Consider the following 27,855-nt stretch of genomic DNA (forward strand, 5'->3'; position numbering starts at 1 on the left):
CAGATGCATCCAGAGGGTCCTCTTCAGACAGTCTGTAGTAGCTCAGAAAATAGGTCACTTGATGCATCTCAGCGGGCATTAACAGGCATAGCTGGTAAGGACCATTGACATTTAAGTAAGACACAGCCACGGTGTTCCTCAAGCCTGAACATATGATATCTGCTCATCTGTCTCCTTGCTGCTATTGTCCATCTCCCCAGCTGGCTCATCATCAAGTTACCTCACAAGGGTTTTGTTCACACAGTGCAGCTGTTGATGGGCAGGCATAGTTTCAGCAGAGGCAATAATGACCACAAAAGCAACTTGAATTCCTTCCTTGTCTCCTCCATGTCAAATCTGCAGAGCAGCAAGGGCAGCACACGTGCGCAGAGGGAGTTTCTACTCTGCCACACACTGTAATTGGGAAGTCAGGTTACATGTCTCTGACACTGTTCCCTAACATCTTTTTATGTTACTACCACCACAATCCACTGACAAATATAGAAGGAGGGTGGAGAAGCCCTTTTTGCCTTATCAAGCCAGCACATCTACAGCACTGAAGTCTTTGGGATTAAAACATGCAAAATAGCTTGTATAGCTTACCACCAAATCTGCCTGAACACCAGTGCTTCATTCCACAGACACCCTTACTATGTTTACCATTACTCCCTGCATCTCCCATCCTTAAAAGAAATGACGAGCCAGCTAGAGAATAGAGTACTTCAAAGATCAATCCGTGTGAAGACTTTGAAGTTCTTCCTTGTAAAATACTCTGTTAACTAACCGACAGTCCCTCCACGCAGGAGCTTTTCTGAAGCAAACTGAAGGAGTGTTGTATTAATCCCCCCTCTTCAAACCCTAAATGCAGTTTGGGAATTCACATTTGTAGAAACATGTGAGGCCACTGTAGCTGGCATTTTTCAGTCAGCCGACTCACTGAGAGTCTACTCACTGCTGAGTATTTAGAGTGGGGAAGGTGAAATTAAATCCTGCTGATCATACAGCTCATCTCCAGCAAGGCAGGCTCTGCCACATGTCTTGGTGATAGGAGACTTGCTGGAAAAATTCTGCCTAGCTCTCCTCAAACTACCACAAAAAGTAATAATCAGTTTTCACTCTGAAAATATGAAGTGTGAAAAACAAACTATCTAGGGAGAACCAAGCTCTCAGCACTGACCACTAAGGTCAGAGAAATTGTCTTGAACTAACTAGATTTTGGCTTCAGTCCAGCACAGCAACTCCTAGATCCCCATCCTTGCCTTCACGGATCATTTGGGTTTGGTTTGGGGTTTGGTTTTTTTTTTTTGCAGTGTGCCTAACACACAGCACCCCATGGCTTTTGGAATCCCCTTCAAGTTGATTGTGTTTTCCAGGCTTCCTCCTTCATCTTTGTTCAGGACGTAAGTATAGTCCTGTAAGGATAGAAGTGAGAAAATCCTGCTGGTTTTACTGGCATGTATTTCCCATCTTGGTTTCAGCATAAATTGTTTCTTTGTACAGCAGTTCCATTTAACTTCCCAGGAAGAAAAACAAAAACAAATACCAAAAAATTCCCCCAACAAACTCACAGGGATTTATAGAAAAACAGGGCTGGTGAGATTACCGACTCCATTGTCTCCCCTAAGTGAAGTTCCGAGATTTTAAAAATGAGCGCTTACTTAGCAAGTTTGTTTAGGTCTGGAGGTTTGTTTTTGCATTTCTTCTCAAGGGAGCAGGGACTTTTGGAAAGCTACTAAGTTGCATTTTTCAGAAAAAAACTCATTTGGCTGGTGTCCTTTTTTGAAGCATTTGACTAGAAGAGCAAATCGTGGTGCTAACACATAGTGTGAGGAGCGAAGGGGAGGGAACACGTGCCAAGGTCACCTCCTCAGCGGTAGCAATGGCAAGCTTCACAGCAGTGATATAAAACCTCCCTCTGATACAAGATACCACTCACAGCTACTTTTTAAGAGCTATAAAAATCCACAGCAGGCACACATTAATTAAAGCAGTTCAGAGAGAAGCGCTGTGTGTCAGTCCTGGCAGCGGGTGACTGAAGGGCACATAGCGTGTATGGGAGCAGAATGCCCATGGACTAAATGCCCATGGATTAGCTAAAATATTTTAGTTTTTATCACCTCCAGGTTTGTCAGTGGGCAGCACAGATGGTTTGCAGCTGGGGAGCCACTCAGTGCGCTTGGAAGGAAGCAATGTGACCTGTGTCACGAAGCAATGCGTATCCTAAGGAAGCTTTTCTTCATGACTAGCCCAAATCTCCTTCATCGACATTTAAGTCCATAACCTCCTGTCCTATCTAGACTAGAAAGCAGACCACGAAAAACCCCCACCTCTTCACTACAGTATTTTTCTTATTTATTGCCTTGTCTCTCAGTTCTTTGTTTCCCCTGAGCTAGACAAACTCAGTTCTTCTGGGCTTTGGTCATAAGCCACATTTCCACGCTGGTGTCCCCTGCAGAGCACGGGGCTCACCTTCCAGAGTGCCAGGTCCTGAGCAAAAGAGGCAGTGAGGACAAGGACCCATTCAGGCTTCCCTCACCTCCTTTCCCTCCAAGGTTAGGGCAAGGCAGGCTGAGAGATGGTTGAGGTTATTACACAAGTGCAAACCTGCTAGCTACAGCAATTTTTCTTCTTTGGCCCCAACTGCAGCCTGTCATGAGAAATAAACTTTTGCTATGAACCCACTGACTAGCCACAGCTGGCTGTGAAACACATCCAACTGAAGGATGATGGCTAGCAGGAAGTCTTTCTGGTTTTAACTGGTGATTATTCCAATTGAGGGAAATAAAGATAACCCACCTTTTCTAGCTCTGACATCTATCTACCTGTATTTACCCCACCTCCTGGCTTCTTTGTCCAAAGTTGCAGCCGGGCTTCCACACTGCTGGTAGCAAGAGCACCCTCCAACCTTTCACTACACACTGGAAACCTTGAAAGCAGGGGAGCAGAACTGGGGGCATGGAGCTAATGGGGCCAGAGCCCAGCAGCATTAGGAATCCTAATGCCCGTTTACAAGTCAGAGAAAAAAAAGAGATACCTGGCTATTCTTGAGGGTCTAATACTCAGCACCACCTATGGCTATCCTGCACAGAACATGCACTTGTAGGCAGTTTTCTCCCCCGTAACCATAGCCCTTGCCAGGCAAGTAGGGATAATGATTTTTTTTATTCATAGTGCCTTGAAAGGGGGTCCCACTCTCATTTTCACATGCTACCAGCAGTCAGTCTCTCTGCTTTTATTTAAGGCTAAAAGTCCTGAACAGAGTCAGGGCACAGAGGAAAAAGGGAAGAGTGACTGGCAGATCTCAGCTGATGCAAAGTACTGTTTGGCATTTTTCAAAGGACAATCAGTTGGAAAGGATTTGCTGTTAATCAATGTGAAACAGATACATGCCAAATCCCCACAGAGCACACTACAATGCAAAACAGCTTCTTAGAGCAGCAGCTTTTTGTGGAGGGAGTTTGGACAGGCAGTTTTTCTCTTAAGCCTGCATTTCTGACAGCTGCCTCGTACCTTTTTCCAAGACTTGTCACATTTGTGCTGAGATATATAAATGTTTTCTCTTTTTTGCTCCTTAACCACTGCACAATCTTTCCATTTTTTAAGCAAAGAAAGATAGAAGCCATATTTTATATCATCTACAGCTGAAGCTGGAGTTTTTCCTGTACAAGGAAATGGTTTCTTGTTATCTGAAGATGACATCTCTATTTTACAGTAAAAGCCTCCATCCTTTTTTTCAGTTCTCTTTACTCCCCCCATCTCAGAAACTGAACTTATCCAATAGCTTGCAAAGAAAAATAATAAAGGAAAGATGGTTTTGCTCTGTTTCCTGGCGACCAACACCACCGAGACCCCAGGTAGTATCACGCTGGCTAATTCAAGGCAGAAACAAGCACTGTGATAGTTAAGTGGGAAGACAAGATGCAGCACTAACCTTGGTGCAGAAAATCCTTGCCACAGCTGCCTGCTCTTCATGGTGGAATTCACAGTGATAGAGGAATCTCTTTTGAATATAGGAAATTATGTTCCATGTATGTTTATTTGCTTTTGGGGTTTTTTTGCCTTACTTTGCTTAACCATGTTGGCTCTCTTGCATTACCCTCTCTACCTGTAAAAGCAAAACTCCCTTGATGCAGGGCTAATACAAGAGGGCACACTGTGGCTCCCTTAATAACTCAGAGAAAGCTGGATACATCTTCTTTGCACTTACCTCAAACTGCCTCTCTCTTTCTCCAGAACAGTGTACCCCTGAGGGTGGGGAAAAGCCCTTATGCCAATAACACAGCACTGTGCAGAAATGAGAGAAAGGGCTTTTAAACGGCCCTTATTCCCAAAGAACATCAAGGGGATGCAGTTTGTGTCAGACTCTGGGAATGAAGAAGGCAGTATAGGTCTGGTCTACTGTGGAGGCCTGAAGGAAGGACAAGATCAAGGAGCAGCGATGGGAACTGACCTACTGGTTAAGACTAGAGGTGTCTCTACATCAGTACAGAACACTGCACACTGGCGAGGGCTCCTGATGACTCCTTATTACAGAGGCTCCCTCTGCAAGTGCAAAAGGCCCAGTTCCTCAAAGGCATTTGGGCACAGGGCCAGGGCAATGAGGTACTCTCAAGGCTAACCACATTGCCTTCACCGAAAAAAAAAATAAAACCCACCAAAACCACCTTACAGATAGTGTGGAGTTCAGATACTCCCTAGGGAGCCAGAGCAATAGAAATGCAACAGGAAGACAGCTTCCCATCCTTGCCATTAGTGAATACCAAACAGAGAAAAATGTAAGAAGCCCACAGGGATATGTTGTCTTCAGTCCTGTCAGTCATGGATGTGACAGCTGGGACCTTTAAAGACTGTCAAAGGAAGGAAACCAAGGCACTCCAAATGCCAAGTCTGTCAGCAGCATAATTAACATGTCATGTATGGTTTGCTCAGAAATGCAGCGCTTACTGCATTTCCAACTGCCAGACTATCAAAAATGCTGCTCGGCTGGTAATTCCTGCACCTTGCAATAGTGTCTAAGTTACTACAAAGCCAAGAAAAAGGCAAACTGTAGTGTTTGGGAAGACAGAAATCAGTTTGCAGCCCACAGGGGAAGGCAAGCTAACCTCCCACAGGGGCTGTTGGTACTCCTGCTCCAGAGGACCATCTCTGGAAACATGTACCCAGTCATATTCTTAGAAAAGCACATCTGTTTCACATGGGCAAAACACCTGAAACAAAAAGGATGGAGGCAAATTCTGCAGGGAATTTATAAGCCAAGACAGGTCTGGGGACCTAAGCAGCTGGAGCATGCTCCCCACTAACCTGCAAGAACCAGTTTGAGGCAGGTGGCATCAAGTACCAGGTAAAAGGGAAAATTTCTCTCCTCCATCTCTGGCAGCGTACTTGGGCAAACTTACAGACATAAAGTGACAACCGATGGAAAGAAAAATCCCGTGTTGTGAAAGCCAGCCCACACAGAAGGGCATGGCAATTCATTTTCTCTCTCCGCAGACAAAATGGATGTGCATGGTTTAGTGCAGGAAGGTCCTAGTATAGGTAAGATACTTGGGGCAACCTAGATGAATGCTCAGGTTGAGCAAAATCTAAGTTTTTATTTAAAAAAAAATGTAGATCTGTAGCCATCATGACTGACCAACACGACCAGACCAAGGACAGCACCTGAATCCACCGAGAGCCTCAGAACAAGTCAAGTATACCTGAGCAAATTTGCTATCGCACTACTTCGAAGTACAGTATTGCTGCCAGCTCTTCCATGGCTCATCTCAGACAGATAGGGAAGGCACGGGAAAGGGAAACTCAGAGGGTGAGGTCCAGGTGTTACTGTAAGGAACAACGGACTTGTAAGGACAGGGTGAGACACAGGGAAAAAAAGAGAAAAAGCAGGCATGTGAAAAAGGAAAAAAAGAGCTTCAACAGTGGTAAGTCTGGTAAAACAGCAAATTTTTACTAAGTGTGACAATTAGCGATGAAGACATACAAGAAAGTTTTACCTATAGACTGGCAGAATTTAAAATCATAATCATATAAAAATAATCTATTTCTGCACAATAAATATATCACTTCCCCTCCTCTTTCAGGTTGACTTAAAATGATGCAACTTAAGGATATCTTACAAACAACAAAGAATCTTAGTTAAGAAAGTATTTATAAAGGAAGTTTTCCTTGCAAATTCCTATTTCTGAACAAGTGATCTGGAAAAAAAACCCACAAAACTCCTCAATGATACCACTAATTCCTTAAATTTAGAGGACCTGTAGTCCAATTCTTGTCTCAACATCATTTTCTTATCTCAACAAACAGAAAAGACAGCAGCCCTGTGGTCATCCCATTGGTTTCATTAAACAAGGACAGCTTTATCAGGAGTTCCTACATCAGAACAAGGAGAAAAAACAAAGCAGAATGAAGAATTGAGATGGACACCTTTTACTCCTCATTGTTGAAACGGAGTTTCTGAGCCATGCAGAGCTCTCGCCACCCTGATCAGATGGCACTGAAGACAGGAGATAGTGCTATCTGAACACATGCTCAAAATGCTTTGGAGAGAAATAGTTACATCCAAGCTGCTGCTGTAGACAGGAGGTTCTTGCTGATTCTTGCTGAGATTATAAGAAGCTGTGTGAATGAGCACAGAGACAGAACACACTTGGCTAGATCAGTTTTTGTTAAGACCTGTCAGTGGCACAGGAAAGGCATAGAATTGCCCTTATAATGAGAAAATGGTCTCATTTGCAGCTCTGTGATAAGTAGTATATATCATGAATCTTCAATTCCTTGTGCTCAGGCTGTTACTGCAGCTCCTCTGGGATGGCATTAACGTACCATTTCTCCACGGCTCCTACTTATCTCAAACAGTCTCTGCTACAAACAGGTTTTTCACCCCTGGCCTCTGAAATTTCTTGAATTATCTGATAAGGGACAGTTTCAGCCATGATCACAGCCCAGCATTCTGCCCAGATGTTATAATAAAATATGGGTCAACTGAGCTATATGCAGTAGTGTGAAGTATAGTAAGGGTTTTACTGAAACTTCTTTACAGAGACCTATAAAAGTTGAGCACAGCTTCATCATTCAGGAGAAGCACACTCATATCATGCAATCAAAATCATCAAAAGTGATTTCACAGAAAGGGCTATGTATTTTTAAAAAGTTATATTTCACTAAGGTCTAGCAACAGGCAAAAACCATGAATCTTTAAGAAAGTAAGACAGCAACACATTTTAAAAAAACAACAGTAATAATTAACACACACTAGCTTGTATTTTCAAAGCATTTTACAAAAACATGAATTAATTAAGCCTCACAACACCCTTGTGAGATAGTTAAGTATTATTAGTCCCATTTTAGAGACAGGGAAACAGGCATGGAGAGAGTATGACCTGCTCACCACCACACATGTCAAATCCAGGAACAGAACACCAGATTTTCCAGTTTTCTGCCATATGTGGTCTGACCTCTTAAAAGATGCTGGTCTTTAAACGACATTTGTTTCCTCTCATCCCTTTTCAGACACCCGACCTTCTTTCAGTCTGACATGAAAAGGTACCCGCAAGAGCTATTCATGATAAACAAGTGGCATTAGGAAAGAATGTTTTTTTATAGACTGTGCATTGCTGCAAGCTGTTTAAGAAAAGACTTGACACGGGTCCTTCCACACTGCCAGAGTCAGTGTTGCTTCTCATCAGGCACCTGCCACCAGGAAACTCACTGAGGTCTATCTGCAATGCTGATACAGCTCAGAATCTGCAAAAAAAGAAAGGTAAGGTTTCTTTGCCACTTCCAAACAAGGAATCTCTGTCTGGCAGGGAGTCTTCTCTGAGAAGAACTCATATGAATACAACTGCACTGAAAGCAAAGAGAGACTTTTATCAGGAGACTCTCAAGGTGCAGCCAAGGGCGCAGATGTATTTGTCAGAAAATCTGGAAATGTTCCTATATTGTGCTCTGTGTCAAGAGAGATGGTCACATCCTGGGGGTTAGAAAATAACTCTCCATAGTCACTTTGAGAAGACAAGTTCCCTTAGCATATCACTCATGCACTGAACTAGGCAGTGACAATACTAGGATTAAAAATTCCAAACCCCCTGAAAATTCAAGTCAACAGATTTAACTCTATAAAAACGCCAAATCTGGCAGATTTACTGCTGCCTGTTTGCAAACCCAGGCCCAGGTGTTAGTGGAGACATAGAAATAAAAACAGTCCTTCCACCTTCAGTTACATATATCCATTAGACACTATCTAGAGTCCAGGAAGTTAGTTTCACGACAGCTCGATCTGAAGATCTTCCCCATACTTTCGGATCAGCTTCATGTGGTTATGGTCCACTGACCACTGCTCTGGGAGGTGCCTGGGCTGCATGCTGTCCAAGAAATGCTGCCGCCAGCGTCTCTCCAACTGCATAAGGGAGCGCAGACCACCTTTAGCAAAACACTGCACCACCTTCAGTCCATGTGGCATGTAGCTCTCATTGCAGATCCTGCCAGGACACAAGCAGAGTTTATTTTCACACAAACCCACTGTCAGACTCTAGACCTGTCTCCAATGAACAGCAAGACACTGAAGATGCTTTCAGCTGCAGAGTTTAATTACAGACACATGGTAAGCTAACCAAGAGGGAGAGTTTTAAGCTTTGCTTCAACGCCAGACTGCTTTCTGGAACACAGTCACACTGGGAAGCTGGTTTCTTTGAACTGAGAAAGTGTTCTTTTATAGTAATGCTAAACAAAGTTCTCAAGGTCCATTACAAGCTCCTCAGGAGACAGACTGCAAATTTCTCAAGGCAAGAACTATATGACACTCCAGAGCCCTGATCCTGCCACTGAATTCCCTGTCTGGATAGGCTCTAACATTGGCACATTACAAACAACAGTGAGCGTAACAAGGAGAAAATACTGACTTCCTGCAGACAGAGACCAGCTACTAGTTAAGAAAAGATATTTGGGGAGGCTTTGAGAAAAAGGAGGAGGGAGATTTCTGATATGATTGTCTTTCCCTCCCTGATTTGTCCTTCAAAAGAAGTATAAAATAGCGGAGGAGAAGACAGAGAGCAAGAACTGAAGGAGATTGCTAGGAAAAAAAGGGAAAGAGGGGAAGAAACAAGAGCTGCAGTTCACAGACCACTGCTAGGTTGAGGGGAGAAAGGGGTAAACAAAACCAAAAACACAGTAAGAAATGCAGAGTGTGCTTGTCTGCTTAGGCACTTAGGCTACAGCACAAACAATTAGCTTCTTCCTATCCTTGCTTTCTAGTTAAATGTATCAAAGTACTATGAATCCAGACTCTGCAGGCTTATACAAGTGATAAAGTTATGCTTTTAGAGACTCATTTTTCCTGTGCAGATCAACTCCTAGCAGTCTCAAATTCAGACACTCCTTAACTTGACACCATTATTTCAGGGAAGATACCTCAATATCCCAAGGACACCAGCAAGAGGTTTTGTCTTATTTTCACTAAAAGGCTTTGGGAAGGGAGGGAAATCAGCATGTGTGATCCTCAGCTCTGCAAATCCTGCTGAATTTTATTTTGCTACAGTACTATTTACCCAAGGCTCTGTGCGTAGACAACTTTTTATTGAACTTATATGCCAACATAAATGACTAAAATGCTACATCTACTGATGGGCTTGTTATACCTGGTTTCCAGACCAGCTGCTTCCTGGAGCATCTCTGGGGTGACTACCTCTGTGTTAAAGAAGTCCTTGATGCTTTGCATAAGTTCTGCCCTTCGGGGGTCAGGCAGGCTGTCTGCATTCAGCAGGGCTCGGGCCCCCGAGCGCACTTGCCTGCGTAGAGGATCCTCCAGCAGACGCACGCCTTCCTCAGAGCCGATGGGAGCACCAAACTCCTCAGCCAGCTGCTGCTTGAGATGGTTGTCATAGTAATTGGAGATGGCATGGCAGGACGTGCAGAGTAGGAGCACATCATGGGAGTTGTGGTCCTTCATCTGGATAGGGAAGTGTCTTCGGTATTCGTGAGGAACAATGTTCTTCCTAGGGAAGACAAACCAGCCGGCTCATTACATTTGCCTGGAGCTGCTACTCCCCAGTTCCTCCTCTTCCTGGCCCACAAAGGGTCAACTAATACTAAAAGTCCAGGAAAACAGAGATCACCAGGGTCAGGACCCTCAATGCAGCAATAGGTTCTGCAACTTCTTTTTATTTGTACTTCTCTCTACAGGTTTTCTGTGTTCCTCTTTTTTTCCCCTTCTAAAAATTCATCGCTTCCATTTAAAAAAAACATAAAGCGATTCATACTGTAACAAAAAAATAAAGCAATGCACTATGAGAAGCATACCTCTCAGTTAAACAGTAGCAGCTGCAAAGACAAAAATCTCACCCTTTGTGACCTCATGGGCTTTAGGCTCACCTAAACCTTTCAAAAATATAAGGATTAAGTAGTGGAAGGAATAGTACAACTATTTTCAGAAGGAGATGGCATCAGAACAGTGTGTGTTGGCATACTGCTGCCCCCTGTCATTCAAACTGCAGCACATACACATTCCATACGCTTTGTTCTCTCCAAGGGCCGACACCTCCTGCCTCTGTAAGAGGAAATGCTGGCCTGTTCAGTGTCAAACTTACCCAGACACATATGACTACAGAGCATTCAAATAGCGGTAGCCCATCCAGGCTGTGAACAAGCATGATGTTTCGGGCCGCTAACCATGTTTCCGGATGCCAAACTAGATGCAGACCTCAGTCCTGTTTTAAAAGATGGATTTTTCTCCTATACCACTAAACAACTCACCGGATATAGGACTCTCGCTTGCCACATACAACACACAGGTTCTCTTTGACTGTCAGGTAATAATCAACTTGAGACTCAGGACGTCCTGAAGGCTCAAACCGCAGCTTCACAACAAATGGGTCTGTGCTAACTAGCTCTGAAAGGGTAAAGGCAAATAGAGAATATTCAAGACAAATTTGTATTTGAAAGCTAAAATAACGATCCTAAAACATAGGAGTCATCCTAGTGAATCCCCAACAGTATTTCCAACAAGAAAGGATACAAAAAATTAATGCCCAGTTACCTAAGAAACAAGGCAAAACAAACAAACAAGCAAGCTGTATTTCAAATACCGACAGGAAAATTGGTATGCTTACCTCCAATCCCCTTGTCCAGATACCACTGAGCCTTCTTGCGATCACAAGTGCACAGGGGCTGTCCATCTGGAGCATGCAGGAAGCAGTTGTCATACAGTGGAGATTTTCTATGAAATAAGAGCAGCATCACAGCGACTATAACAGCATGCCAAAAAGACAGAGTTCTCTATGGCCATGTGTTCCATACTGCAACTCATGCAGCCTCCTCCAAATCACAGGAGTGCCCCTAAACACATACTTAAGGCTGCTGAGCACTACAAAGGCTGCTGCCAAGGGAAGCAGAACATCTAAAAACTTACCTGGGGTTCACCAACTGACTGTAAGATATCTTTGCTCTCCTGCTGCCAATAGAATTGTAACTCTGAATCCCAGTTTTCAAGAGATGCCACCAATGATGACAGCATTTTCAAAAAAAAAAATTACATTAGAAAGCAAAAGAGAATCGAAGTGAAGAAGGACAATGAGCTAAGAGTAAGGTAAAAGAGAGTGTCAACTTACAGGCAAGGCAGTTTCAAGGATCAGTTGCCTAAGCCCATACTTTAATGTTTTATTAAGATGACTCTTCTAAAACTTAGTGTAAACAGCAAGTACTTCATTCATCCAAGAGAAATGCTGTAAAAAGGCTCCTGCAGCACTGGGAACCCGAACACACGAGTCCATGGGAACAACAAAGCTGAGCTGAGGCCCTCTGAAACACAGGCACCTGACCTTAGTCAGTAGCAAGAAGTCCTGTTTGAGTAGTCTCTGGTGGTTTGTGGCAGTGTGTGGAAGGGCTCTGTTTTGCAGGAAACATTTCATTACTCTGCCAACCTCCTTCAAACAAAACTGAAGAGCAGAGCAGGCTCGGCTCAAGGAGCACCTGGGAGGAACTAGCCAGAGATACAGACATGTCACAATACGCTGTGGAAAAGTTTCCTTTCTTCTTCCCAGCGAGATCGTATACATAAATACTCAGCAGAGCTCTACCAGCTAAAAAGGTTGATTCACAGGCTATGTAATCTGACACAAGGATTTCTTCTGAGGTCCATGGGGTGAAAAAAATCCAACAAAACAATAATGATACAGGAGGTCTCCTTCCACTGAGCATCAGCAGTTCAGCTGCTTTGAATAATTCCCAACTCTAAATGAATAAACATTAAAACTAAACAGGCTTATAGAAAGGAAGAGTGGAAAAGGACTTTTGAAATCACATCCAGTCTTATTACAGACCAGAGCCATGCTGCTGGAGATACTGTAAAGAAGAGTTAGCCTACAGATCTCTCGTGAAGTCAAGCACCATTAAAAACAATAAAAAAATAAACAAATGTGGGGAGATCTCAGTTTAGCTTGGAATGCAATTTTCCTTAAATTTTAATTCTCCCATGAGGTGCAGTCCTTCTGTTTTGTATGACACAGGCTCCAACTGAAAAAAAAAAAAAATCTGGAGGGACTTGCTGTGTACAACACAATACCATTAATGACTGCTAATGAAATCAATATTATCGACTGCATTAAAATGTCTCCACTGCCAATCCAATAAACTTGAAAAGGAGAAAATAAATACTAAAATGACTAGTTTTCTTTCTAAATGGTAATCAGACAATTTTAGTTCCTACATCCAGTGATAAATTTTTAGATTGTATCCAGACAAAAACAAGCATATTGGCTCTCCACATCTTCCACTGCATTGAGCTTAAAGAGACTTCTCCAGCTTGTTTTAATTTAAAAACAACGGAATTCTCATTAGCAAAAGGCTGTAAGAATTTAGGATTTGCTCCACAAAATCGCCTGCAGGACAGGGATCCTGGATCCAGCAACAGCTGCCTCTGCAAGGCCAAAGTAGTACCGTTTCCTCCTCTCTCTCCCCAGCCAACACAGAAGCACAGTGCTTTGATGCTGCCACAGACTGTTCCTTCCTGTGCCCTCTGGCACCTCACATAACGTGTCTCACCCCTCCTAACCTCAGCTTTCAGCTCTGCTTAGTACCCTGACATCTCTGTGGCCACAGTGACCTGGGGCAGCACAGTACAAACAGCAGTCCATGAGGCAGATCCCACTGAAAGGACAAGCTCTACGCAGTTGCCACCTTTTCCCTGGAGGAGACAGGGCATAGCTGTTTGGACAGTAAATGCCACCCAAACAGCCAACCACCTCCTGCTGGGACTCTGCTCTCCAGCTAATGCCTCCACAGGAGAAGGAAGGTCAAAAGCTGAAGACAACCCCTCAACCTGCTCATGACCTAGTAAAGATCCAAGTGCTGCCCCCGCTTTCAATACCACCTAGAGGGAAATGAGGAAAACAGAAACAGGATCTGGCTTCCATGACTGTTAGGTCCTGTGTTTCCTTTCCTCGCTTATACTATCCACTTTGTTTAATGAATAGAGCATGAGGCATCATTCAAAGTTTTGAATCTGTGGTGCAAAGAGTAAAACGTGCTCATAGACTTACCGTGCAGAATATCCCACACCCAGAGGCTTTCGCTTCTGCCTCCGCGGATCTCTCACTTGCTGACTGCCAGAGGACTGGCCATTCACCGAAGATTTCCGATTCTTTGTTTTCTGAGGGGAGCGTCCCTCTCCACTCTTCTCCTCTCCTGTGCTGCCACTCCTTCTTCCTCTAAATGGGATATCCACCAAGCCCCGGCATTTACCCAGCACGTTTTCCCAAGCAGCAACAGAGTTTTCACCTTCAGATGTAGCAGGGAGGCTGGTAAATCCCAGCAAATGGAAGAACAGAGCCACTGAGACCTGGGCATCCCTAGCAGCATATAGAACCTGCAGAAAAACGTAGACATCGAGATACTGACAAACAGCAAACACTCCCAAACATTATCAGTCTTTAACAGTTGGTACAGTAAAGCAAGAAGCTGGATTTATTTCATTTTGAAGTTCACACAAAGTTCTGGCAGTTGAGTGACACTTTCGTAACATCACCACAACCCACATTTTTAGGGTCAGTCAGACTTGAAATACTCATGGGTGCCCCCAGGAACTGCAAAGGACTGAAAAAAATTCAGGTCAGCCAGGCATTAAACACCCTCCTGCCCCACCAAGCCCTCCCTAACTAATAAAAAGCTCCCTTTTGACATACCGTCTACAAATATTCAGTGTGGTTATTTACCCTGTCACTCCCTCTACTGGTCACTGATTTTGTAGACATCTGCAGCATGACTGTAAAGGAAGTGAGCAATCAGAGAAACCATAATGGTCTAAAGATGGTCAACAAGGTTTCCAGGGTGTGTCTCTAATATTGCACTCACTGCTACAGATTGGAGGAAAGAAAATAATAAAAAGGTGAGGTTTTGGGTGCACAAACACTTCTTCAAGGGATCTTCCCTTACAGATCTTTCAGGACTAAAGGAAAACAAGGATCAAGAATGCAGGGAGAACAGCACAAAATTATCTGCACGGAAAAGGAGGGAAATGCAGGCACAGAGTCTGAAATTAACTTCAGACCAGAGTCACACATAAGGTTTTGAGGCAGAACTCAAAAGCTCCGATCCCCCTGTTGTAATGCCTCTTCTCTACTAATAAGGTTGCTTTTCCTCCCAAAACACTAAGTTGAAGTGGAAGACCCACCTGATCTTGTGTCAGTTCTTCTGCCTCCCAGTTGCTGCAACGCACGTGAGGAGATTTGTCAAGTGGGCAGTTCAGGACGTTTTCAGCTAAAGATTTCAGGCTAAGGCAGTTGTGAAGTAGATCCTTCCTTCAGTTTAACAAAGAAAGTGGAACAAACATATTAAAAATTAAACTATACACCCATGCAAATTCAGATGGCCTCATACCACCCGGAACCTGCCAGAACATAGTGCACATGATGCATGACTCCCACTCAAACAGCATACAGTTGCCTGTCAGCTTTGCAGACCCTCTCCCTCCCCTCCGCTAGAATGTCCTTTCCAGATTTAATAATTATCTAGTGCCTGCAATAGGCAAAACAGGCAAGGCTGGGAGTTGGTAACATTTAAGGCTGAAGTGTTTGGCTCTGCACTACCTACTTCTGAACTAAACAGACTTATGATAGAGTGACGGACCGCCTGCCCCAGGGATTCATGAGGAGCATGAGAGCCAGGAATGACTCAGAGGAATCCTGGCTACTAGTGACAAGAAGTCCATCCTCGGTGCTAAAAAGGCACCATCAGGTCAGCAGTCCCATGCCCCAGATCACTAACAACACACCCAGACATATATATATGTATGTGAAGAATATTCCCAAGTAAAACATTTTATTTTAGGAAGAATGAAGGATGAGAAAATGGCATCATAATTGTAACCTTTCAATGGAAGCATTGTTATTAAGAGAGAAAATTAGAGCTGGTTTATTTAGTCATTTTTCAAGAAATCCTGTAATTCAACAGTTCCACTTACATGCCCTGGCACATTTTACTCTATACTTCTAGGCAGTGCATTCTAACATCTGTTGACATGGTGATCACTCTCATTACGTTACATCACTGTGCCTCAACTTCTTAAAAGCTGAAGCATGATACTCAGAAAAGTCCCTAAGGGTATTGCATGGGAAGACTAACAGACACAATCAGCATATGAAATCTTCATGAAGATTTCACTTCCATTAAGACCATAAAATAGAAGCATGACATGTTCTTGGGCTGCAGCTGTCAACGCCCATCCTCTAAAACCACGCTGAGAACTCCAAACCTACCTGCCTGGTATCATTCAGCGTATGCAAACTGCTTTTAAAATATTTCCAACTTAAATGATGCCTCAAACAGAGCTGCCTCTGTCTTCAGACACTCACCGCTGTCTCATGGCTAAATACCGGAGATCCACGCTCCCTTTGACTGGAAGACCATAATCATGAAGTAACTTGCAAGCATCTTCCCAGCATCCTACCCCAACTTTCAACACAGCACTATCTGCCATGATGTCCAACAGGGTCTTTGGGATAGTCTGTCCACTGGAAGCTAGCCTGGGCAACCGAACAAGAATGCAGAGGCCACTGGAAGAAGCCACCTGTAGGAGGGATACAGGATTTGCTTTTCCCTCCACAGATACCTGAAATACAGACAAAAATCAGAGTCTGGGTTACAGTGTTATTAGCAGTACTGGAGCCAGAACAAGTTGCAAAAGAGGCCACTGAAGACAGGAAATACCTATCAGTTTATACAGTCAAGTATTGTCACGTCTTAAACTTTACTGCAAATTATGTGATCTGTTTCACAGTATTACTGTCCCCAAGCTACTTCTTGCCACACTCCTACAAGAGAAACTTTTCCCCTTTCACCCTTCCTCCTCATAGCTGAGCTGGTGGAAGAAAACAGACACATTTCTCAATCCACATCAGCAGAAAGCCACCCACTACATAACTGTTTATGGCAAACACATTAACTGTGGCTTATACTAATGACTGTGGGGTGAATAAATTTCCGGCCAAAATAATGGCAAAGCCAGGCTTTATAAATGACTCAAAGCTTGTTTTGAGAGTTCACACAGGCAAATGTACAAGCGGAAGAGGAACTTTGCTTTCTGGTAGTCCCAGTGAGTTATATCTACATATCAGTATTAACATCCTTTTTTGATTTATTATTCTTAAGAAATTGTTTCTTAAGATGTACCTGGATTTAAAATAGCATAAACCCAAGCTACTTCTAGTAAATCACCTTTAGAGAGATATTATACAAAACACATAACGCTATATTTAGCCATACAATTATCACTACGTTTAGTATAGTCAACTTATCACAGGAGTTCAGTAAAGTAATACAACTAGTGAATTAAAAACTTATGGTCAGCACACTTAAATGTGAGAAGTGAAAATTAGCAGCTACTTCACTGCCAGCATGACAGACAATCACACAGGCATTTTCAATAGTTAGTCCTGTTGTACCCATTTAAGAAAAGGAATCGCTCCACCCTCAATGATTTCCCATTGCAATTTGCAGTCTAAAGGAGGTGCTTCTTGATCACTCACCCACTCACAATCAATTCCAAGCACTGGCCACTTCTCCAGCTCCTTCTTCAGCAAAGGTTCAACACGATCCCACTCCTCCTGCTCTGAAACTATCACTATGTCTGCACCAAGGGTCCTCTCTACCCAGGAAAAGGTGGGAGATCTGAAGAAGGAAAGCACCTCCTTATCCTCTGTCTTAATCAGTTTCTCATCTCCCGAGTTTGTAACTGCTTCCTCTTGCTGACTACTACAGCATGCTTTTCCTTTCCGACGCTGGGTTGCTTTCCACAAAACCAGGCCCCCCACTGCAACACCCAGCAGGGTCGCCAACGTAATCGTCACTGCTGTTTGCTTGGGCATTTTTTTTTTATCCCCCTTTTCCCCCCTTCGCTTTACCCACTCAAAACGGCATTGTAGGATTTTATCATGGCCTGCAAAGAAAAATGAGAGAGGTGGAAATTAAAGACAACTTAATGAAATGTGTTAAGAGGTATTAAATACACCTACTGGTATCATAATGAGGTTCTAGTCACAACTCACAATCCTGACAGAAAAAGGAGTGGGTCCCACTTTGATAGACTGGGGGTCAGGGGACAGACTGCTGCAGTGGTGGACTGGGCAGTAACACGAGCCTGAATGCTGCTGTTGATCACACCACCAAAGACCTTAAAGGGAATCCCTTGATTTATACTGGTGCAACTGGATGCTTCCAGAAACTCTTGATATTCCAAAAATAAACTACCCAGGGCTTATACCAACACCTTTTAGCTCAGTTTGGAACCAGATCAACCTAAACAAGGATAAGACAAAATTACTGCAGAATAAGCATGTCCATTCACGCATTAGTAAATAACAGGCATTGCCCATTACATTCACATCCATACTAAGGTCAAATAGCTCGTCAGGCATTGAAAAGCCCTAAAGAAGCAGCATCCGTTTATAACATAGCTTTCTATCATGCAACAGCTTAGCTCCCCTTCAGTAAACTGAAATCAGTCCTGCCCCTGCATCCCATCTCCCCAAGCCACCGCGTTACTTTCACAGGTCTGCCCTTACGCGCTCTTTGGCACAAGCAGAAGCTGCGGCGTGGGTGCCACTACGGCCCTGCGCAACCGCTAATGGCGTTCAGCGCACGGACACCTGCCTCAACGCTTGTGAAACGACAGGTTCATTTACTCTCACGTCTTAAACTGAGCGAGAAGACGGAAAGCAAGGAGGGTCACCCGCACCTGCGGCCTCTCTCCCCGGTGCAAGAGCTGCTACCCCTGTGGGAACCGGGGGAGGCAGGTGCGGACCGCGGCCCTGTGACCCCAGGCAGCCCGCTTCTGCGGATCCCGACAAACCGCCCCCGCTCAGCCCCAGCGCGGGCCGAGGAGGCCCAGGCCGCCCGCCACGGGGCCGAGGGCGACGCGCGGGGGCAGGCCGGGGACGGGACCGGGCCCGGCCGCCGCAGGCCTCCCCCGGGGAGAGCAGAGCGCGCTGCTCTGGGCCGCCCCGCAGGCCCGGCGGGACGGGGGCAGGTAGGGGCGGGCCGCAGCTCCCCTTAGCACCAGGGCGAAGGCGCTGCCCGTTTTAGGCTCCGCCGGGAAGAGGCCCGGGTGCCGCCGCCGCGGGGAGCGAGCAGGCAGGCAGGCGGTGTACGAAGGCCCGGCCGGGGAGGCCGCGGGCCCACCGGCCTGCGCAGCCGGGGCACCTACCGGCGCGGCCCGCCCCCGGGGTGCGCGCAGCAACCTCTCCCCTCCCCTCCCTTCCCGCGCCTCCGCCCGGCCCACGGGCGCCCCGGCGGGAAGCCCGCCCGCGCGCCCGCTACCTGCGTCTCCGCAGAACGGTCGTCTCCGGCAGCGGGAACCCCCCCGCCGGGTAGTCGCCGCGCACACCGGGAGGCTTAGAGTGCCGGACGCTTCCTTCCTCTTTCCCGGCAGCGCGAGTGGGTGGTGGACGCCGCCATGTTGTACGGCACCTGCCGGCCGGGCGGCTGAGGTGGGGGCGTGGCGGCTCTCGGTACCGGCCCGGCTTGCGGGCTGCCGGGCCCGCCACGGCCGCGGAAGGCGTGTGCTGCCGCCTCGGTCACTTAGGGCCCCCGATCGTACCCGCGGAGCGCCTGTGGGGTTGTCTCGCCGCTCCCGGGCCGAGACCGCGTGTGGGGCGAGTATGGCTGAGCCCCTGAGCAGGCGTTAGCGTCCCTTCAACCGGGGAATACCACCTCAGAAATAATGCCGTGGTATCCAACATACTGAAAAGCGAGCTCTTCTTAGGAGACTTTTGAAGTGTGTTGCTTGCAGTGAGGAAGGCCTGACGAGCAAGCCGTCGCTGGGTGCGGGAAGCCACCCACAGCCAGAGAGCACCGTGAGGCGGGCGGGCGAAACGAAGTCCTGCGGGGCGGGCAGCGGGGTTGCCTGCGAGGAGCAGCCGCGCAGCCCGCCTCCTCCTCGGGCAGGAGCGGGAGCCCTGCGGGGCAGCTAGGGCCCTCCGCGCCGGGGAAGCGAAGCGGGAGGCAGGGAACGGAAGGTGAAGAACAAAGGCAGACCGGAAAGTCAAAAAGCAAATAAAGCAAATCGTAGCCACCGCCAAAGTGGCAAGCTGGAAGAAAACAAAAAGGGAAAAAGCAAGTGAAAAGGATTAGGAGTTTAACAGAGGAATAATTATGGCAAGGCTCATGTGCGGGTAAGAAGTACGAACGTTAGAACCGTGACACCACAACACATGGACAATGAGTATACAGCCAGCTGCCACGTTCAGGGTTATCATCATCAAGTCTTGAGGCCAAGCAAAAAGCAGACAAGTTCCCAGCCCAAATTCCATTGCAGCTGAAAAGGATCTCAGCACCCAATTTCTTCCAAGTCCTTTGCAATTCCCAATATTTCCCAGTTTTGGTGCTGTTAGAATCCCAGCTAGCTGCATCTTTTTGAAGGAGACGCTGAAACCACAGGAAATACTGCTTTAAATTGCTTTGACAATTTGAGAGTCAGTGTCAAATTTCATTTTGTTTTAACTTTGCCACTTGTAATCATCAGGGTAGGAGGATCTCCCTAGCAGAGACTTGGCATTCAGCAGATTGTCTGAGGGGTGCAAAAAAGCAGCTAATGGCTATCATCGGGGAAAATCTCTATAAAAGCAGTATTTTTTGTCTGTAGTTGAATGCTCACCGCGCCCCCCCCTTCCTTTTTTTTTTTTAACTCAGGAATGAGGTAGGGACCAATAGATAGTAAACAAGGAACACAGCTGGTTTCCTGAAGAACGCTTTTCTGAGCAAATAAGGCCCTCTCCCTATCAGAAATAAGATGACCAGGCCATTAAAGCTTAAACAGCTGCTTGTTCTAAGGACCTGGTCTAAGCCAGCATGGTACCATAACGTCAGGTCTCACTCGTGGTGGGGTCACATCTGGAAAGTTTGTTTTCTATTGACTTGTGTCTGTACTTTGAACGTACAAATGCTTTATACCTGAGTGTTACCTGTAAAATAAGTCTTTCTGCAAAGACCCTCGACCTTGCTCTCCAGTGAAGGAATTTTTATCCATTTTTATATTTATCCACTGGGGGTTACAAAGCATTGCAATCTCACACACTGCAGTAACTCACACATCTTGCCTCTGGTTCATTCTCCTCTACAGGGCAGGTCTGCATCTCCCTTACAGTCACAACCCGACCACAGCTTCTCTGTCTATCCCCTATGATCCGACGCACCAGGCACAACTGACGAGTTGAAATGGAGGTCACCAAGCAGGAGCCAGTGCTACTCCAAAGCTCATCACATGGCTCATGCTCAGGAGAAAACTGTATCATCACATGCATGCTCAGGAGAAAAAGCTGGAGGGGTCTGGCTATAACCGAGTTCGCACAGTCGGATGGACATGTTCTCTCTCCTTCTCTCCCTCTCTCCTTCACCTGCCACACCACCCTCATTCCCCCCTTACCGCCACCCTGGTCAATGTATAATGCTTTGTTTTACATGGACATTGTAATATAGCATAAACCTGGATAGCCACTTGGAAGGGTAGTCCCACATTTCCTGTTCAACCTGATTGACTGCTCGCTCCCTGCTCCCGCACCAGCGTTTCTGTAATGACAGGGTCAGAGAATCAGGGAACTCATCCAGCTGTAACCTAGTTCAAGGAAAAAAATTTAACATCTGGGGACACGACAGGCTTATTTCAAGGCTCAAGTGACTCAAAGGAGACCCACAAAGCCGATGTGGCTGGGGTCCAGGATCCAGCTGCCCTGTTACGGGGTAGGCAAGGCATTCTTAAGAGAACTCTTATCAGAGCTCAAGATGAGCTCAGAATAGCGATCAAATCTGAACAAATCTGCAAAGTTTGTTCATAGCTGGACCCATTTGTAATAAACTGTCATCCACCCAGAAATCTGAAATAGGCCAGTTTTTCCTTTAGAAATTGTTTATTTTAGTTTCTAAGGTAATAGGAGCTTAATTTTAAAGTTATGAAAGAGAGAAAAACAATAGAATACCCCAGCATTTATTATACAGTGGAAGTCTCACAGAGAAGATGCTATATAATGAACCCCCAAGTCTAGCTTTTCTCCAATAGCAGGATTGTATCCTTCGCTGCATTTAAAGCCTTTATTTTTCACGGCATCACTGACATGAACAGAGTCCTGTAAACCACTAGTCTCTTTAACAGTTTGTCTTCCTACCTACATAGCCATTTATTCAAGTATAAAGGTTAAATTAAAAATAAATGAAAGCAACTTATGCCTGAGTGCACTCTGGCAAAGAAACAAGTTCCCAAAGTCTGATGGGGACATTGCTGCAGATGAGAAGGTAACCAAGTGAGTAAATACCAACTGCTGGCTTAGCCTTACTTACAAGAAATCTGTTGCAGCAGGTAACTGGAAGCCTTTACATGGTAAACAGCAAGATTTACTTTTCTTTCTGATCCAAGATCTCTGCAGAGGTCTCTGTCAAAAGACTCATTTTTAGCCTGATTTCCTAAGGAAAGAAGGTTTATGCAATTACACTGTCTGTTGGTGTTTCTGCCTGTGGGTCCCCTTTCTTTCCCCCCTTTCCTTGCCAAAAAAGCATGTTTAAGCCATTGCCCAATTCCATCTAAATTTGTACAAAGGTAACTTCTGTGAAATGTAAAGCCAAATTGATGAAACAGATCCTAATAAAGCTGTCACCGATAAAATGGCAAGCATGTGCAGACACTGCTTAATATACATATGAGAATCCATACAGCAGTGCTACATCAGGACAAGTCCATAGGAAACCAGGCTTGTTCTGCTGATCACAGAAAAAAAATTAGTTTTATAATCACATTAGCTCATCCTTTAACAGGGAGAAGACTAGGGTAAATGATTCAGTGTTCAAAAGAAAATCAATGATCGTGGAATATCAAAGGGAAGAGGCTCCAGTCAAGACTTAAATTGCTGTTAGCAGACAATGAGCAGAGAGCTGCATGTAGTCCCCAGTAGCTCATTAATAACACTATTTGGGGCCTCATCCCAAGCTACAGAAGAAAGCCAAACTCGCATTTCAACTCCTATTGTGATTTATCTTCCTCATGTTGATGCTAGTAACCGCATGACTACATACTCAAACAAGTCATTTTGAGCAGGGTTTGTTTTAACAGGGCTGATACCAGGGAGGCAGCAGGACTGTTTCTTTCATCAAAAAGTCAGAATGAGATCGGTTTCAATCAACTGTGAAGCCACATCCTAAAGGTGGAGTTTCACACTGCAACAAGGCCGATAGAAGGTTTAGCTCCTGCTGAAAAGGCAATTCTGCTTCCCCCTTCTACCTGTAGGTGTTCTTCTACTGCCTCACTTCTGCAAACACTGGTGCCAGTTTGATTCAAGGAATTAAGTGAGCAGAAAGCTAGCCCAGCAAAAAAACAGAGTTTTCTTCTGGTTTAACTTCTTGAACTAGCTCAGCATAGAGCCAGATCTCAGTGAAACCACATCCTAAGCCAAAAGATGAATCAGCAGTAACTCACTGCAAGGATCTGCCAGAGTTTGCACGTTTTGCAAAGAATCTGAAAAAACTGCTCTCAGAGGTGTGAGCTGCCAAATTGATCCCATGAGTATGAGTTGTATTAACATTGCTCGTCATCAACATATTTCTTCATTAATTGCCAACTCTTTCATTGCTTATGTAGGAACAGAGAGGAATTTCACAATTCCACTTCTTGAAGAGCTGCTTAACTTGCCCCAGTGGTTCAGTTCCAGAAGGCAAACTAAGTTGGCCTCGCAGTTCATGGCTGCTAAGAAGGTGACATCCCCCATCTCCCAAAACTCCACTCCCAGCTGGGCACTCCCAACTAGCCTGTGCTGATTTTGGCACTCACTGGGACATTTCCGTGAGCCGAATGAACTCAGTAAAATGGCAGACAAGCAGGTCCAATAAGTAGCACCATCAGCACAAGGAAAGGGACAGAACACGCAGCCACGAAGAATAAAGCCACCTTTCAGTGGCCACAAGTCATTAGATTGGCTCAGCTGCATGTTAAAGTGACATCTTTAGCTGAACAGCCCCAAGGGGAGACATTTGAGAGAACAATGCTTGTTCTTCCCACCGTTCTGATCCGTGAAATTAGTAAGCAAAAGGAGAAAAGCCCAGAAGCCACCTAATTTCCACTAGAGGGAATAAATTTGACAAGCAAAATTATTTTTAAAAAGTGATATGGCTAAAGTATGACATAGTCTTCTTGGTTTACCCTCCTTTCATTTCTATTTCCCCTCAAAAATAAAAAAATAGTATAAATAAACAAATTAATAAAAGCCTTGACTCAGCCCCACTTTCCTCTCTAATAACTGCTTTCTCTTTTTCACTTCTAGACTCACTCCATAGACATCTATCAGTGTCCAGACTTCTCTGTTTCCACTCTGGATTAACCACAGCCATTCAAAGGTTCAACAGAGCTCAAAAAAATGTATTTAAACCTCATCCTCTCTGACCTGACATAATCAACCATGCTTCCCTTAAAATCTTTTCTTTTTACCTATTTAAGCCTTCCTTCCAAATGTTCTTTGACAGACTCTTGGAGTGCTGTATCCTTGGTCTTCTCCTTTTACCCTCCCACGTTATCTCTGAGTTATCTCATCTGAAATACAAATATAACTAACATCTCTCTGCAGATGATTTACAGATCTGCTCCTTTCTCCAGAGCTATCTCCCTCTATTCAAACTCAAATTATAGCCTCTTCTCTCTTCTGTGGATGACTAGCAGGAAGTTAAAGCTCAGCAGAGCTGGAACATGGTTCCTTCTCTTCCCTGAAAGCCCTCATTACCTTCTCTGAGCGTATCTGTGGATAACATCACCAGTCTACCTGCCACTCAAGCTTGTATGTCAACTGTCAGCTCTGACTGAAACCTCTTTGTAGATCCTAGCACCCAGGGTACATCTAAATTTTCAACTTCTTCTATACAGCATCTCTAAGACAAAGTCCTTTGATCCATCCATGCAACTAAGACCCTTGTTTAGGTCTCTTGCTTCCGTACCTAGACTGCCCCAATACCTCTCCCTCCAGCATTAACCAATGCAGCTTGTAACACAACAGCCATCAACTGCTGTAAATGCCATGATCTGACAATAAAGCTCACCGTAGGCCTCCTATTAATGATCAAATACACCACAGTCAAACAGAAACCACTAATTCAATTTAACTCATTCTGCCAATTCAAATTTGTTCAGAAAAAATGTTGAAGGGATAATTTTGTACCAGCAGACACTAAAACCAGATCAGGCATTGTCAGTCCTTCCAGAGGCAGAACAAAAACTCTGTAGCATGGGCAGAAACTAATGTGAGAGCAATGTGACACCATGGCCATACCTGATCCAGATCAATTTAGTACTGCTGGGAGACTGGGCTCTGCACAGCCCTGGAATTAGCATTAGCAACTCTGAAACCGCAACCCAAGATTGTTTACATAGATCGTTACTCTGGCCACCTCTCTGTTTGAGGCATTCTGTTAGTTCCTTCTTCTGTATTGCATCAAACGTTATTTACTCATCTTCATTTCCAAGAGCATCTACAGAAAGTCACCAGCCTGTTCATTATCTCCCATTTCCCTTCCAGTTGACTCCTCCTCTCTATTGCCCACTTGTTGAAATTCCAATCAAAACATTTTTTGTGCTTTATTTCATGCTGCTTCTGAGACATGGAGGAGACTATAAGCATCCTACAGAATTAAGCTGCTCAAGCAGCACGTACAAACAGACCCCAACTTACTCTGCCCATTGAGTCTGGCCAGGCTCAATCCAGTTTGGTCTGTGACATTCGAACAGTCTCAGTACAGCACCCCGTGTGCTAACACATCCAACAGAACAGTAACTTGTTGAAGTCAATCAGTTTGACTAAGTACCACCCATACCTCAATTCCATTCCAAGCTGCAGAAGGTTCCTATTAAAGTAGAAAAAGATTCTTCATCGATGCTACTTCAGCATGACTCAGGCCAATAGTGTATGTGTTTTGAAGAGACTACAGCACTCTGGCATTATTAACACAGCAACACATTATTTTCAAAGGAAAATGTTACCAGTGCAGGTCATGATAATTTCCTTAGGTGTTACATTCAAAATTAATTCAAACAAAGGAATTGGAGAGTGAAAAGAATGCTTACCAACACTTTTTTTTTTTTTAACCTGTATGGTCATGTGAGAGAATATTGCATTTAGCAGAACAGATTGGCAGTCTTCTATTATTTTTCTTTCAAATTCTGACAATGTGATACCTTCTTTCTGACTGCTTACAACTGTGATTTTAAAAAAACCTCAGTTAAATCTTTTCTGAAAATCCTAGCACTGGGGGTTTAGGAAATCATTTTATTTCTATTTTTTCCGTGTAAGTACACAGCTTTCCTAGAGACTGGATCCAGAACATGGACAAAAAGCACCAGAGATTTTATTGCGTTGCAATTCAGATGAAAGGCTCCTACGCCTATTTATTTCAATACAGGAAACCAAAGATATCCAACCTAAGCAGTACCTTAGGAAACAGGAAAAAACAAACCACATGTTCAAGTCCAGATTGGATGGGGCGTTGAGCAACCTGATCTTGTGGATGGTATCCCTGCCGATGGCAGCGGGGTTGGAACTAGATGATCTTTAAGGTCCCTTCCAACCCAAACCATTCTACGATTCCATGATTCCATAATGCATTTCTGGAAGATCTCAGATCATATGGTGATGCGAGCTATACAAAAATTATAGAGAATGGAATACAAACTGATGGACTCAGTTTAGAGTCTATAGGTAGAAAAATGTAATGCCACTTACCTACGTTGGGAATTCAACGTGAGCAACAGTATCTGATATAATTGTAATGGCACAGAATTTCATGGCATGCAAGCAAAAGAGCTATAAAATATGATTTATACCAGTGCAATTTACCTGTGTCTGAATTTAAGGTAATAAACACAAATCATGATGGACAGGGTCTTTGCCTCTCTATACTGAGGCTTGCTAGACCTGTTACATAGCAATAGTTGGCCATCAGCAACTGTTAACTGGAAAAAAAATCTTCCTATAGCTCAGATTCAGAAGAGATTAACTGTTCTTTGTTTTCACTTCAACATTAACATTGTTATCATTCTAACAAAAAACTGTTAACAGAGTGTGTCTGGATATTCCTCTCAAATTATTATTATACCTGTAATTAAGTTCTGATATTTATACCTATTGATATCACATATAGAAAAAAGTTATATAGAAAGTTGAAATGTAAGAAATGGTCTATATTTTGTATACATTTTCTTACTTTTTTTTTCTGATTAGAAGGAAAAGTTTGTTATTTGCTTTTGTTGTATGTTAAAAGTAAGGCTATAGCGTTGTCAACTAAAAAGCATGATTTATAGGACTTCATGTTCTTTCTATAATCTTAACCAAGAAGAATCCCAAAGCACTTAACTGACTTTCTATAATGACATAATTTCAGTTTCTACTGAAAAGCTGTCACTGGAACATAGCAGCAGTCTAACAGTACTCAGTAATGTTGCCATACCACAGTTTATGTCAGGAAGCCTTTTTTTGTTTGTTTGTCTTAATGTTTGGAGACTCCTAATTCCCAGCAGGTGCAATTCCACACAAAGGCAGCCAGGACTGTCAGGCTAATTCCTCACCTTCCGAAAACTCTATCTTCCCTAGGTACTGGTGCCAGTTCACCTGTGCCTGTGGGGAAATACAGGCCTGAAAGTTTCAAGCTGCAGGTCTGGGAGTGCTCACCTTGTGCGCAGGAGTATACAGTCAGACGCTGCAAGGTGGGACTGGGGGCTCCGCGCTGCACCTCACGGACGTTACTCTTCATATGACGCTCCTGCTATCTTACATGGCGTTGGATGTTACATGTGAGGGACAGGGCCCTATGAAAGACAAAAAAGATTTTTCCCCCACAAACACACAGGTTAGGGTGTCGTAAAACAGTGAAGGACAACACAGAGCAGTTCCACCTGTTTAGCCAGCTGCCTTTTAGGGTTTTGTTGATACTGAAGGGTAAGAGAAGAAAATTCATCTGCATTTCCATCAGCCCTCTGGGGCTGCAGAGAGGTCTACTTACTCATTTGAGAAGGGGCAACCCTCCTATTTTCGGTGTTGCTCAGGTAGGAGCAGGAGAGAGCAAGCAATAAAACCGCGGAGAGCCGCATAAAAACTCTCTTAAAGAAAAAAAAAATTCAAGGAAATTCTAAAGACATAATTTTTGGAAATCCCGCAGAAATCACTCAGCGTTCACGGAGGACAAACCCCACTGCAAACCCTACGCGCTTGGGTTATTTGTTTCCTCATCCTCCCTCCGGCGAGTTGTCCGCAGGACCCCGCGGGACACCCCTCGCACCCCACGGCGGGCCGGCTGTGGCTCCGCAGAGGTCCCTTCCCCTTCTCCTCAGGTCGGGGACGACGCCCGCTCGCGGCAGCGCCCGCCGGCCGCGGGGCCGTT

At 44.6% G+C, this 27,855-nt stretch overlaps 1 protein-coding gene and 1 long non-coding RNA gene across 7 annotated transcripts; one reads left to right on the forward strand and one right to left on the reverse strand.

Moving 5' to 3' along the window:
* Positions 1–5,902: 5,902 nt before the first annotated feature.
* Positions 5,903–27,800, reverse strand: EXD2 (exonuclease 3'-5' domain containing 2). Of its 5 annotated transcripts, none has more exons than XM_052782366.1 (10): positions 27,147–27,800; positions 25,155–25,326; positions 16,989–17,398; positions 15,816–16,072; positions 14,636–14,762; positions 13,506–13,831; positions 11,079–11,185; positions 10,723–10,858; positions 9,609–9,965; positions 5,903–8,453 (listed from the first exon to the last, which is right to left on the reverse strand). In XM_052782366.1, exons 3-10 carry the CDS (start codon positions 17,325–17,327, stop codon positions 8,237–8,239), a joined length of 1,866 nt encoding a protein of 621 aa, XP_052638326.1. In that variant the 5' UTR covers positions 17,328–17,398; positions 25,155–25,326; positions 27,147–27,800; the 3' UTR covers positions 5,903–8,236. The 5 variants fall into 5 exon arrangements, with proteins under 5 accessions (XP_052638326.1, XP_052638325.1, XP_052638327.1 ...); XM_052782365.1 differs by having other exon boundaries at positions 26,316–27,800; XM_052782367.1 differs by lacking the exons at positions 25,155–25,326; positions 27,147–27,800 and adding an exon at positions 18,778–18,899.
* Positions 18,943–21,328, forward strand: LOC128139657 (uncharacterized). 2 transcript variants are annotated; one of them, XR_008234457.1, is made up of 2 exons: positions 18,943–20,084; positions 20,579–21,328. It is a non-coding gene; the product is annotated as an uncharacterized LOC128139657 (long non-coding RNA). The 2 variants fall into 2 exon arrangements; XR_008234456.1 differs by having other exon boundaries at positions 18,943–19,931.
* Positions 27,801–27,855: the final 55 nt, after the last annotated feature.

The sequence above is a fragment of the Harpia harpyja genome, chromosome 3, assembly GCF_026419915.1.
Source record: "Harpia harpyja isolate bHarHar1 chromosome 3, bHarHar1 primary haplotype, whole genome shotgun sequence".
NCBI classification, from domain to species: Eukaryota; Metazoa; Chordata; class Aves; order Accipitriformes; family Accipitridae; genus Harpia; species Harpia harpyja.

Coding starts and splice junctions, on each gene's coding strand:
- EXD2 (XM_052782366.1), bottom strand. CDS start 17,327: ATGCCCAAGCAAACAGCAGTGACGATTACGTTGGCGACCCTGCTGGGT. Junction 14,763..15,815: donor TATTTAGCCATGAGACAGCG/GTGAGTGTCTGA, acceptor GTTAAACTGAAG/GAAGGATCTACTTCACAACT. Junction 8,454..9,608: donor GCAGCTGGTCTGGAAACCAG/GTATAACAAGCC, acceptor GTGTCCTGGCAG/GATCTGCAATGAGAGCTACA.